At 42.3% G+C, this 13,848-nt stretch overlaps 1 protein-coding gene across 1 annotated transcript in view; it reads right to left on the reverse strand.

The window, feature by feature from the left end:
* The window catches only part of LOC145357031 (ADP-ribosylation factor-like protein 8A), a 63,602-nt gene that overhangs the window by 33,458 nt on the left and 16,296 nt on the right, over window positions 1-13,848 (reverse strand). Inside the window, exons 2-4 of the mRNA XM_080210082.1 lie at window positions 5,815-5,895; window positions 3,942-4,015; window positions 3,199-3,292 (exon numbers count right to left, since the gene is read on the reverse strand). Coding sequence (XP_080066208.1) covers window positions 3,199-3,292; window positions 3,942-4,015; window positions 5,815-5,895 — 249 coding nt within the window. The remainder of the gene's footprint in view (window positions 1-3,198; window positions 3,293-3,941; window positions 4,016-5,814; window positions 5,896-13,848) is intronic.

The raw sequence follows: 13,848 nt of genomic DNA on the forward strand, positions 1-13,848 counted from the left end.
TTTAACTCTTAACTCCTCAGTCACCAAACTGCAGCTTTTGCAGTCTGCTGCAATCCACACTCCAATACAGACCAGACAGATGTGAACAAGGAACTCAGTATACTAAAGATTTCACAGTGTGTGGCTCTGTCAATGCACAAAAACATTTTTGGCAATTAATGCAATTCTCCACAAGGAGTTAAAAAATACAGTCTTTCTGTAGGAGAAGCATACACAGAGTTAATACTATTAAAAACACTGGTGGTCCAACAAAATTGCACAAAAGTTCACATTCATGAAAGCAATATATTGTATTCGAGGTGGGACAAATGTAGGCATAGTAATATGCTATAAAAATGAAAGTACTTCATTTTCTTCAAGTGCATTTGTCCATTGTACTCTATTTACAAAGTGTTCTCACATTTTTGATGGTGGGGGATGTTGCTTGTCAGACCTTTGGAACATTCTGCATGGATGATGCAATGCTGAAGCTAAATTATTAATCACTCGAAGACCGGCATATGGAGCTACTTAGTACTGTATCATAGCACATGGCCTATCATTAGAGATGACACAAGCAAATTGATCAGTCATGGTTCTTCGACTGACTAGCCTTAATGAAATTATGAGAACTCTGTTGGTTCTAAGTGTTATTACTGCTAGTGCTTTATACGCTGGGGGAGAAAGCAGAGAATAGAAATAATTGGAAACATGCTTTTGTAAAACAAAATAAAATTTGTGAATTGCAGTGAGCAACAGATTAGGTTTTAGGTAGAAAAAAAGGTGAGAACAACTAAGAAATCGTACTATATATAAAGTTAACAAAAGCTAGAAAGAAGCAACTAGAGAAAGCCATGCACAACAAACTCAGTGCGAATCTCCCCAGAGGAATGTAGAGCCTCACCAGCCTTCTGATAGATATGATTTTATGCTCATGTCAACAGACAATTTCAACATGGGAAATCTACCAAGTTACACTGAATACCATATTTACCCTTGTCAAACCCACACTGCAATATTTGTAACAAGTGAAACAACTACTGCTGAGCTGGTAAAATACAATTTTCCTGTTGGATTTTCTTCAGTTGATTGGAGTTAATTACTGAATACACCTTAATCTTTCAATGGTAATAATTATATTACTGCAAACGTTAATTAAAAACAGAAAATAATGATCTACTCATCAAGACCGGCAGCATTTGTGGAGGGAGAAACAACAGGAAACTTTTCAAGTCTGCAACCTTTCATTGTCTTCTGGTTAAAGGTTAACGGATCTTAAACGTTGTTTCTCTCTCCACAGATACTGCCAACCCAGTTTTTAAATTCAGATTTTGAGCAACCACAGTATTTTGCTTTTGTATCAGTGTCGCTGAACAAAATTGTGGTAATGAATTTATCACTGTCTAACTTAGCGTTTGATGCCGCTGGCATTCAAATGCTGTGCTATTGTTCTGCCACAGTTAGCAATCTTACAGGATTTTGTAGATCAGTTCTATGTGAACTAACTCATGAGACTATAAACTCCAAACATATTCCTCGAAGCATGGCAATATTGAAAGTGGGGAGTAATTTATTTAATATGCAACTAATATAGGTTACCAAATGGAATTTTCCAATACAATATTTATTTATTTTGGGTAGTTCATGGGATTTGGTGTTTGTCTCCTGCAACGGCATCCATAACTTTCTACTGTGATTAAATGGCAGACTTGCAAATCAAATGTACGGTCCAATCGTTAGCAAGGTCCCATAATAATATAGTATTCTCAGTTCAAAACATCTTTCTTTCAAGAAAAATAGAAAGACAAAGTAGAAATAAATATTTTTAAACCAGAATATAATTGAATTGTGTTTTTTATTTCAGTAAAAAACTACTTGCCATATATTAGTAAAATTACTATATTAGTGAGAACTTTTATGTATCCTACTACATGCAGTACAGGTTAGGTAGTACGGGTTGGGATTAACATTTTAAATCAGTGAACTTTCACTGCCTCAAAACTCTTTTTTCACTGATGCTGCCTGACCTGCTGAGTATTTCAAACACTTTCCATTTAATTTTTACCTTACATCACATATTTGCTTTAATGTTTGATAGAGCATTTTCAAAATTTTACACTATCCAATAACATTTTTTTATTGGATGTCAATCAGCTCAAAATCAGAAAATAAAATCATGCAAATCTTTTTCTGAAAAATCTTTGAAAACAGTTCACTTATAATAGTGCGAATAGGATAGAGGTGGAGAGACTCTTCCCGCTCAAAAAAGACAGTAGGACTAAGGGGCACAGCCTCAAGATAAAGGGGGGGCGGTTTAGAACGGAGTTGAGGAGGAACTTCTTCACTCAAAGGGTGGTGAATCTCTGGAATTCTCTGCCCGTTGAAGTGGTGGAGGCTGCCTCGCTAAATATTTTTAAGAAGCGGGTTGATGGGTTCTTGATAAGAGAAGGGATTAAGGGTTATGGGGAGAGGGCGGGAAAGTGGAACTGAGCCACGACAGATCAGCCATGATCTTATTGAATGGCGGGGCAGGCTCGAAGGGCTAGATGGCCTACTCCTGCTCCTATTTCTTATGTTCTTATGTTCTTATATTCATCAGTGTAATCACTGAATTAGCACCTCTCTTCTGTATTTACGTAGTATAATACTAGCACATCTCTAGTAGATTATATGCCATAGTTCTAGATACTACATTTTCTTGATTTCGTGTTTGACTGTTTTATTAAACTTGGTGTCAAATAGACGTTCTGTTCAGTGACTAAGATAGCTTCATTATATAAAAGAAAGCAGAAATTATACCAGTGCTATTGTCTCACACCGTGGGCAAGTAGTTTTCAAGAGGAGATGATACTATATCAGCATCAGCCATGTATGTGTGTGGACACAACACTAGTCTTTTGTCTTTATACTGCAGTGTTTTTGCCAAAATTTTGGGGAACCATTGCATCAACCCTTCCTCTATTGAGTTTGAAAATATTTATAACGAATATATTAGAATTTTCAGTTCTTACAGAATTCAAAATCCTTAAATGCAATTGTTGCGCAATGCAAGATTTGAACCATCACATTACGATTCCAAGTCACTGAATCAGAACAAAATAAATGAACTCCAAAACTATTTGTTCCAAATTCTACGACTTTTGAACATTACTTTTTTCTTGTTAAAAGTTCAGAATAGCTTGGTTTGGCTCATTACAAACTGAAAAGGAATAAACGCACCGGGATTCCTTGCAACTGCGGCTTCTCTAATAAATTATGCAATTCATTTTTTGAAGCTTCTGTTTTCTCTTGGTCTGCAGCATCAACCATGTACCTGAAAAGTGCACAAACAGGAGACTTATTAAAAATTCTGTTTGAATGGCAGTCTACAGTAGTTTCAATGAGCAGCTGACCAGTAAACATCAGGTTGAATATCTGGTTTGTGCTGAGGTAGCTAATTTCAACCAGTACATTAGTCAGGGTACAATAATTGTTTATGGCGGCCCAGGTTTGAAATGGAAAAAAATTGGACAGCGGTTCCATTCTCAACCACTGCTCTGCAACCAGTGGAACAGCAACCCCCACTCAGCATGCATGTGGATGCCAGATAAACACAAAGCGGGTTCTGGCTTTAACGCCCAAGATAATGCTCAGCAAGGGCCTGATCATTTAACACATCAATAGGTAAGTTCTGATACCCAAAAAACTTAAGCAGGATGACATTTTTGTAAAAGAATAAGGGGATGAGGGGAAAGAAAAGTGAAGAAAGTTGTTTCAAAGGACAAGATGCAGAAAGAAATGTTCAAAAAACATGACATGGCAAATTTCTGACCAAAAGAGACAAGGAAGAAAGAAAGATAACCTAACTGAACTACTGTGTTGCAATTACACCAAACAAATAGTCTAAACTACAAAATAGACCATCAAATGAAATACATACTATAAATAATTTTCCCCATTAATAAACCAATTTAAATACTTACACAATTGCACTCACTCCTCTGCAGTATCGTTCCCACATGCTTCTGAATCGAGGCTGCCCACCAATGTCCCAAAGCTAAAATTAAGGTAGGCAATTAGTATAATGTATTCCTTAAAATTATGATGTGTATATAAAGAACAAATATAGTTTTCAAGTTTGGTTATGCTTAGCCTTTATTTTCTACCCATGTTCTTTCATATAATTTCCAAATTTTCTCTGCCATTATCTACTCACAAACTGGTCCGCCCTTGCTAAGCACCATGCAATAAAATGGCTACTGATGCTTTCTTCTCTAATGGACTGCTAACTATAAAATGTTCCAGATTGCAGACAATGAATATCAAAAATAAAAACACTTTCCCAGGACTATCCAATACTGAAATAAAAGTCTAAACATCTAAAATCTTTGCAAGCCTTTTGCAAAAGAATCAAGGTGCATCATGCAACTAACCAAGTTACTAAGTTTTTATGCTTTCAAGATCTTCCAACTCCAAATTCAAAACAGTCCAAAGTACGATACATAAGAACATAAGAAACAGGAGGAGTAGGCCACCTAGCCCTTCGAACCTGCCCCATCATTCAACAAGATCATGGCTAATCTGAAGTGGATCAGTTCCACTTTCCTGCTTTCTCCCCATAACCCTTAATTCCCTTGTCTATCAGAAACCTATCTACCCGTGACTTAAATATATTCAGCGAGGTAGCCTCCACCACTTCAATGGGCAGAGAATTCCAGAGACTCGCCACCCTTTGCGTGAAGAAGTTCCTCCTCAACTCTGACCTAAACTGCGCCCCCACCCCCCCCACCCCTTTATTTTGAAGCTGTGCCCTCTAGTTCTGCACACCAGGCCAACGTACCCAATATGTTGGCCTGGCAGTAGAGTACCTATCACTTCCACCTGATTATTTGGAATTAAAACACCAGATAACCCAAAATGCATTATGATTTACCAATATATAACACAGCTGGATGTTATATCTGCTGAGCCACGCTAAACTACTCAAACACAGCAGCATGGCCAGTATTCACTGTGTGTCCCAAATTGAAGTGAAATCTGCATACAACCCAAAACACACACTACTGCAAGTACGCAGAACTCTGAAGCAATTTTAATTTGTGTCATCATAACTCACTGCCCAGATTAGGTTAGGTAGAAGTGCATTATTTTGAAAGGTAGCACCTCTAGCACTAATTTGTATCAGTGCTAATCTGCTATGTTAAATGGTAAAAATCCCTTCCAGCAAAAGACACACTTACATTTCCCAGCAATATTGCATATTTGATCCACTTCCAAACCAATCAATAGCAATCACTATGACTTTAACAGGACAGTTTCCATAGGCATGCTGCATTTACACCAGACTATTACTAGTTTGAACTGGCAATCACAACACAAACTGAAAAATACTTGTGGGTTTCGTCTACAGGCAATTAGTAACAAGATCATGCTCACGGAGGTGATGCAGTAGGAAATGGGAGGATACTCTACTCATTTAAAGAGAAGGATAACAGATTATGATCTACAATCAGCTCAACACCTTCAGCTCCCTAGTAGAATGCATGCAGACATATATTGATCAAGAGTACCGTGCTGATTCACAGCGTTATTTTAATAGAAATCTGCCATATAAAACATATTAACATCTACCAGACTACTTTTTAAAGAAACAAGTTTTGAAAAGCTGTACTGAGAAATCTATGTAAGAAACCTTTAATTATTAGACACTACAATTGAGAAATACACAAAATAGCTTGGATTATTACATGATAATAAATTCAGGATATATCAGGTAATTATGTATTGCATAATTGATTTAGCTAAAAATCATGCCATTACAAGCACAGTAATCTGGAAAGATCAGAGCCTAAGTACCTTGATGGTAACATTTCCTTTGGTGATTTTTCTCATGTTGAATCCAACTGTTGGTATCATGTCTTCACTGAACTGTCCAGACTGTCAGCACAAAACAGAACAAAATATTTAATGAAAACAGAATAGACTGTACTGCAGAACTTACTGTAATACACTTCTTTTATACTATGTTACAGCTCAGTTCAAATAGCAACACTGCCTCATATTCATAAGAACATAAGAAATAGGAGGAGTAGGCCATCTAGCCCTTCGAGCCTGCCCTGCCATTCAATAAGATCATGGCTGATCTGTCGTGGCTCAGTTCCACATTCCCGCCCTCTCCCCATAACCCTTAATCCCCTCTCTTATCAAAAACCCATCAATCCACGTCTTAAAAATATTTAGCGAGGTAGCCTCCACCACTTCAACGGGCAGAGAATTCCAGAGATTCACCACCCTTTGAGTGAAGAAGTTCCTCCTCAACTCCGTTCTAAACCGCCCCCCCTTTATCTTGAGGCTGTGCCCCCTAGTCCTACTCTCCTTTCTGAGCGGGAAGAGTCTCTCCACCTCTATCCTATCCATCCCATTCATCATCTTATACGTCTCAATGAGATCTCCCCTCATTCTTCCAAACTCCAACGAGTACAAGCCTAGTTTATTCAGCCTCTCTTCATAGCTCAACCCCCTCAACTCCGGCATCAGCCTAGTAAACCTCCTCTGCACGCCCTCCAAGGCCAAAATATCCTTGCGTAAGTACGGCGACCAAAACTGCACACAGTACTCCAGCTGCGGCCTCACCAATGCCCTATACAGCCGCAGCAAGACCTCCCTACTTTTATATTCAATCCCCCTCGCTATGAAGGCCAGCATCCCATTCGCCTTCCTGACCACCTGCTGCACCTGCAAGCTGGGTTTTTGCGACTCATGCACAAGGACCCCGAGGTCCCTCTGCACCGTCGCCTGCTGCAGTTTCTCGCCACGTAAGTAATAATCCTTCCTACCATTATTCCTACCAAAGTGGACCACCTCGCACTTGCCAACATTAAATTCCATTTGCCATTTCCTGGCCCATTCGCCCAGCCTATCTAGATCCTTCTGTAGACTCTCCACACCCTCCGCACAATTTGCCGTTCCACCAATCTTGGTGTCATCAGCAAATTTCGACACCCTACACTCAGTTCCCTCCTCCAGATCATCTATATAAATGGTAAATAGCTGAGGCCCCAGCACCGACCCCTGGGGCACTCCACTAGTCACCATCCACCAATCCGAATAGCACCCATTGACCCCCACTCTCTGCCTCCTATTTGACAACCAATCCTCTATTCACACCCATTAGCACTCATGAGCATGGTAGGTGGCATTTGTCACCAAATGAAAAGTGCAACAATAAAGTTTAGTTTATGTTTATTTATTGGTGTCACAAGTAGGCTTACCTTAACATGGGAATGAAGTTACTGTGAAAATCCCCTAGTCGCTACACTCTGGCATCTGTTTGGGTACAGATGAGGGAGAATTTAGCATGGCCAATGCACCTAACCAGCACGTCTTTTGGACTGTGGGAGAAAACAGAAGCATCCAGAGGGAACCCATGCAGACACTGAGAGAACATGCAGACTCCGCATAGACAGTGACCCAAACCAGTAATCGAACCTGGGTCCTTGGCGCTGTGAGGTAGCAGTGCTAACCACTGTCCACCGTGCCGTACTATACTGTTCGAAGTATGGGTGACAACTTTTAAAAAATGATTACATCATAAAGGCTCACCAAAGTACAATCATACTGGTGCCTGCATATCAGACTTACAGGTTCAGAACCCAGATGATGTTCAATGCTAGGGTATTCCAAATTTTAGAAGGGCAACTTGGAATACAGTTGTTAGTTGTATTTTTGAAAGTTAATATAAAGTCTTATAACAATAATTTTAATAAACGTAGTAAAATACACAAGACAGACAACTAAAATATGCACTTAATTACTATATATAATACCTTTAAAGTCAGAGTTCTAAATCTCTCTATTTTCCTAACCTCACAGTTAAACCTCCCCAAACAACATCCAATAGGCTTTAAACAATAAGCACAATCCATCAATTGTTACCACACTTGGTAATTGTATCTCTTGTGGGGTTACTTTTGCCTTAGAGACAACGTAGCTGTTCAAACACGATTTCTCCAGATACTTGCTTGTTTGGAATGAACATAGCTTCCTGCTGTGTGGCTGCAATCCTGCAGCAGCTCTCTGAATAGGATAAACTCTGTCACTGATGCACTACTTTTTAAATGTTTTCTTACCTGAGCTACCTTTCTTAGAAATCCTTCTTAATGGCATTTCTTACATAAGCTCATCCTTTTAGAACGCAAGTGTGAAATTCACCAGTATCTTCGCTTTTGAAGTTTTACCATATTTTCTTGATCTCCTGAAACTCGATATCCCATTTTTATCCACTTGTCTTGGATAAATATCTGTTGAGTGTTGCTAGTTTGATCCAGGAATCAAAGACCGCAGTTCCTTCATCTCAGCCAACCTTTCTTCCTAATCAATTTCCATTTAAAAATACTTTGCTTGCTTTTAATCATACATCAGAATACATTCTCAATTATTAGACTCCTTAATTCTCATTTTGCCACACCTTCTTGACATAGTTGCCTTAGAAAGACACACATTAGAAATAAAAGGGCATATGAAATTAAACTGCTAAAAAAATTTCCAAGGGAAAGAAAATGAAAGACCAAAGTCATTGGAAGGACCCTTCTCAGCAAGAGTTTCCTAAGGCATATTTAGGGCATTTCATTTTGCAACAATTGACACTGTGCAGCAACTATATATTGTTGACGTTTACTGTATTTGGTGAGTTGTAAAAATCTGGGGAAACCAGAAGCAGAGAACCAATACTGTGTCAAACAATCATAGATTTATCCACACATCTAATAATCACAACATTTAGTGTATGTTAATTCCCAAACTTTAGCAATAGCCTCCTCATTTGCTGAGTTTATGGTGACACTCTGCTACATGTTTTGCAACAGGGACACTCCTGACATGCAGCACTCTGTCTCTCCACAAACATATTAGGGGGTCTGTACTGGGGCCCCTGGGTTGGAGGTTGCCTGCAGCATGTCCGCCATATGAAACCTGCAACGCCAGTACTTGACTGAATTTTGAAATCTAAACTTCTACACATATTAAGGACAAAATGTTTTTAGTGCAGAACTTTCAAGTTAATGGTTCTGTTCACAGCTGTTTGCATTGAAGTTACTTTTATCTACCACACACACATTAGTTGATCAGAGGAATTATAGGGACAACTGTGATATTTTCTGATAGTGAATTGTGAAAACTGAAAGAGGAAATGTATAGGATAGCATAATGGGCAGGCGGGTAGCAGATGCAATTCGATACTGAAAGTGAAAAGTGGAGATAGATATAAGGCAACAAAATACCAATTAAACGAGAAGATTTTAAGTACAGTACTGGGCAGACCTTTGGGCATTCCTTTGTAAGAGCACTATAAATGCAATGGAAAAGATAGTTTCATGACGTTCCCAGAGATGAAGGGTTACAGTTGTGAAAAGTATAGAAACCAGCAAGTTTTTCTCAAGGGTAGAAATGATTATAGTGATCCAATAAAATGCCTTCAAGGTCATGAAGGCTGAACAGTAATAGGTTGTTACTGTGTTGCTGATCAGTAGAAATAAAAAAAAGCATCAATTTAAGATAAACCATAAAAATAAAGAAAGATGTCAGAACAATGTCTGTACACAGACATTGGTTACATTGTGATTTTGTTGCCACAGTCCTATTTAAGACAGCTAGTTGTTTGAAAAAGGACTATTTAAGGATACTGGGAATGAGTAACAGACTGGGACTAATAGCAAAATGTCTGCAAGAGCATGATGGGAAAACAGGTCAACTTTGCACAAGCATGAAAATAGGACGGACAATAAACAAAAAGACCACTAGACTCCAATGGCAGAATTTTGAGAGATTTTTTTCTAAGCGTCCAACTTGTGTGAAAACTGGAGAGCTGCTGATCCAGTTTTTGGGCAAGTTTTCACTCCCAATTTTATGCACTTTAAAATGTATTTATTAGTCACATGTAAGGCTTACATTAACACTGCAATGAAGTTACTGTGAAATACCCCCAGTCGCCACACTCCGATGCATTTTTGGGTCAATGTACCTAACCAGCACATCTTTCAGGGAGGAAACCAGAGCACCCAGAAGAAACCCACGTAGACAAGGGGAAAACGTGCAAACTCGACACAGTGACCCAAGCCAGGAATTGAATCCGGGTTCCTGGTGCTGCGAAATAGCAGTGCCACTGGGCCGCCACTTCGAGTCATAGATGTTTATAGCATGGAAACAGGGCCTTTGGCCCAATTTGTCCATGCGCCCTTTTTTTAAAACCCCTAAGCTAATCCCAATTGCCCACATTTGGCCCATATCCCTCTATACCCATCTTATCCATGTAAATCTTGGTCTTTGGAACCAATGGGCTAAACCATTTCTAGCTGTGAAAGCCAGTGGGTAGGGCCCAATTTGCCAGACAACCAACAGCTCAGATCGGAGCCACAAACTGCGAGCATACAAGAAATGCAGAAAAAAATAGCTCTGCTAACAGACCCCAGAACAACCTCCCCCCTCTCACCCATGGACATCAGAGGTCCCCCTCAACAACATTACCAATCCCCCTTACCCTCTCACACCAGCCTCTCCCCAAACCCCTGCCCACCCCATACCCCCAGGCTCCCGTGGCACATGGCCCGCTAATCACCTCCCCATCCCCGATGGCTGACTGACACGACCCTCTGTTCCCTGCCCCCAACCATCACAGAGGCACAAATCCAGCTCAATCAGCACACATGCAAGTGCTGATTTGGCTTCCCCTTCATGGTAACAAAGCAAACTACATTAAACCTGCAATGTAAAAATGCCAACAAGGGGCATACACGCGGTGGTTCATGCAAGGGCTGCTCTTGGATGTTGCTTCGAGAGTTGCCTAGTGCTTCACTTTGTTACTGTACGCTTAAACTGGGCCAACTGATGGGCAACAAGGCAGCTCAGTGATTATCACTGTTTGCTCTGTAGATACATGGACCTGGGTCGGATCTCCAGCTTGGGTCGGTGTCCGTGGGAGTTTGCACATTCTCCCCGTGCTTGTGTGGGTTTTCTCCGGGTCTTCCAGTTTCCTCCCACACCCCAAACATGTGCTTTTAGGCTGATTGGTGCTAACAAATTGTCCCTAAATTAGACCTCCCTTAATACAGTGCACATATAACGCTCTAAATTTGCAACCCTTTATTGTACAGTCCAAGAGGCATAGACAAAAGTCGTAGGTAGAAGGAGGATTGAAACAAGGTGCTCACTGAATGTTCAAATGGGTGGGGTGGGCTTGTAGGGCCGAAGGGCCTATTTCCTGTGCTGTGTTGTTCTTTGTAAACTCGCTGAAATGAACAAATGGGCGCATAACCCATGACTCATCTAAGCTGCCTGAAGCTGATCTGCCCTAAAATACACAGCTCCATAAAAACCCTGAGAATGAACAGATGGGCATGCAATGGAAGAAGAAATAGCCTCCAGGAAGACAGTTCCCCATTTTTCAGATGCAGATCTGACCAGGTTGCTGGAGACGGTGGAGGCAAGGTAGGATACCCTCTTTCCCCCATCAAAACACCATCCCAAAGGGATGGAAACACAGCCTGGGAGGTGGTGGGAATGCATTAGTACCAAAGCTGGAAGAAGGGCCACAAATAACTGAATAAACTAATCCAGGCAAGGGTGAGTGTTTTACCTCATCTAGCATCTCCCCCCAAATGACCCCCAGCACCCTGCATTCTTCCAGCCCCTAATCCCCAAGTACCTCCCTTATCCCAAGAGTATCACAACCCTTGCGCTCTTGAGGGCCACCCCCTGAAGCCCTGCAGGACTCATGCCATTAGATTTTACATGGCCCCTTCTGTTCTCACAGGAGAAGCGCCAGAATGGGGCAGGGGGCGTGTGTGCCTGAGATCCAGGTCCTCACCCCCTTTTGAGCGGTGAGCACTGGAGCTTGCAGGAGAGGAGAGGATGGAAACTATTAGTGGCAGCATGGTCAGGCTGGAGTGTGGAACACCTGCCAACCTTCCACTTATTGGAGAAATCTCAAGTAAGTTGCATGCAACCCAGATTCCTCATCCTTCCTTGCACTTAACCTTGCATCCTGTGTTGCAGGAAGGGATCCTGGCATGCGTCAGCCATGAGACATCACAGCCCCCACTGCTGCTCCCACCCATCATGCCCCTGACAGCTCGAAATGCTCCTCAGAGGAAGCGGATGACGGGACCTCCAAGGTCAGCACTAGTTTTGCATCAGTGTCCATCTCACAACTCACCATCGCAGAGACTTTCACATCATAGAATCCTACAGCACAGGAGGCCATCATGTGGCCCATCGAGTCTGCACCGAACACAATCCCACCCAGGCCCTATTCCTATAACGCTACATATTTACCATGCTAATCCCCCTGACATTAGGGGGCAATTTAGCATGGCCAATCAACCTAACCTGCACATCTTTGGACATTGGTGGATCAAGTTAGCGGCGAGGTAACCGGGTCACACTCTGGTGTGCACGACAGCTCTGCTGACATACATCGGGTGGACGAGTGAACGTCCAAGGCTTCTGACACGTAGGGGCCTGCCGAAAGCGAGGACTCAGATGGCCCCAGGCTACATGCTGGGCCTCTGAGATCACTTCTCCCTCAGTTGCTGGAGATGCAGCAGAGCCAGGAGATGCAGTAGGGGCTGACAGCAACACTGGACCGACTGCGAGGCTGTTGGGAGGAGTCCCAAGGCAGACCATTGCCTGTCTTGCATGGTTCCCAGGCCAACACTGCAAAGCTGGAAAGTCTGGAGCAGGAAATCCTTACTGTGAGTGGCAGGCTCCAAACGATGGCCGAGTCATAGCAGACCACAGCTGGGAGCCTCAACTGGCTAATCAAGGTTCTGCGGCCCATGGCTGAAAGGCTCGAGAGTTTGCAGGAGACCCAATGGGACAGCAATGAGACACAGCGGGCTACGGCAGCAGCTCTAGAGAACGTGACCCAATCACTTGGGGCATGGCTGAGAGGCTGCAGAGCGTGGCCCAGTTCCAGAGGGCAATTGCTGCTGCCATTGACAAGTGGCCCCTTACTCAGAGGGCCAATGCAGGGGGTTCGACCACCATGGCTGAAACTCCAGGACTGACAAGGCCAGGTGATGCTGGAGCTTCTGGAGTTCATGGCAGAAGCAGCACCAACCCATGGAGTGACCCAGGGACCCACAGGAACCCCTATAAGATGAACGGGTTGTATCTGAGAGTCAATGCTAAGACCTGAGATCAGTGCTCTGAGCCGGATCCATGCTGTAAGTCCAAAAGTTGGACCCCATGAGCAACAGCAACCCACCCCCAGGCTCCCGTAACATAAAATGCAACGTGGCCATCCCCTTTGAGCAGTACGGAGCAGTTTGAATGCGGAGACTTAACTTCTCACTCACCCTCACTGGCCAAGCACCTGAATCCGACTTTTACAGAGGACATGTTTTCCTGACTGATCCGGCTGCAGAGAGCGAGGACATTAAGGCAGATGAGTTGGAATGATTGGTAATGACATTGTGGCGAATGCAAAAAAAATGTAAATGTGACACTTCACCTGTTTTGGGTGGGTTCCCGATCGTTTTTTTGTAAAATGGGATTGGGCATGAAAACTGGTGCTATTTCCACCACAAAACGGGTGCAGCGACGTCATAAAATTCCATCCCATAACCGGCAAATAGCTGGTCAGACAGGAATGTTCCTTCCAGCAGACAATGGGATCTCGATTAACATGGTTAAATAGGAGTATCGTGATTTCCATTAATGAGTTTGAGTCTTATGGGACAACGGAACTCAGTGGGGTCAGGTGAATATGTGCATCATTACTCAGCGCCAGATGAACTTGGAGAAAAGGAGGAACATTGGAGACAACTGCAGCACCAACCTGTGGAAACAGCCAATGGACCAAGGAAGGTAACCTAAGTCCAGGATCTGGAAAAG

Source organism: Carcharhinus amblyrhynchos, chromosome 22 (assembly GCF_965287045.1).
Source record: "Carcharhinus amblyrhynchos chromosome 22, sCarAmb.v2.hapA, whole genome shotgun sequence".
Classification (NCBI taxonomy): domain Eukaryota; kingdom Metazoa; phylum Chordata; class Chondrichthyes; order Carcharhiniformes; family Carcharhinidae; genus Carcharhinus; species Carcharhinus amblyrhynchos.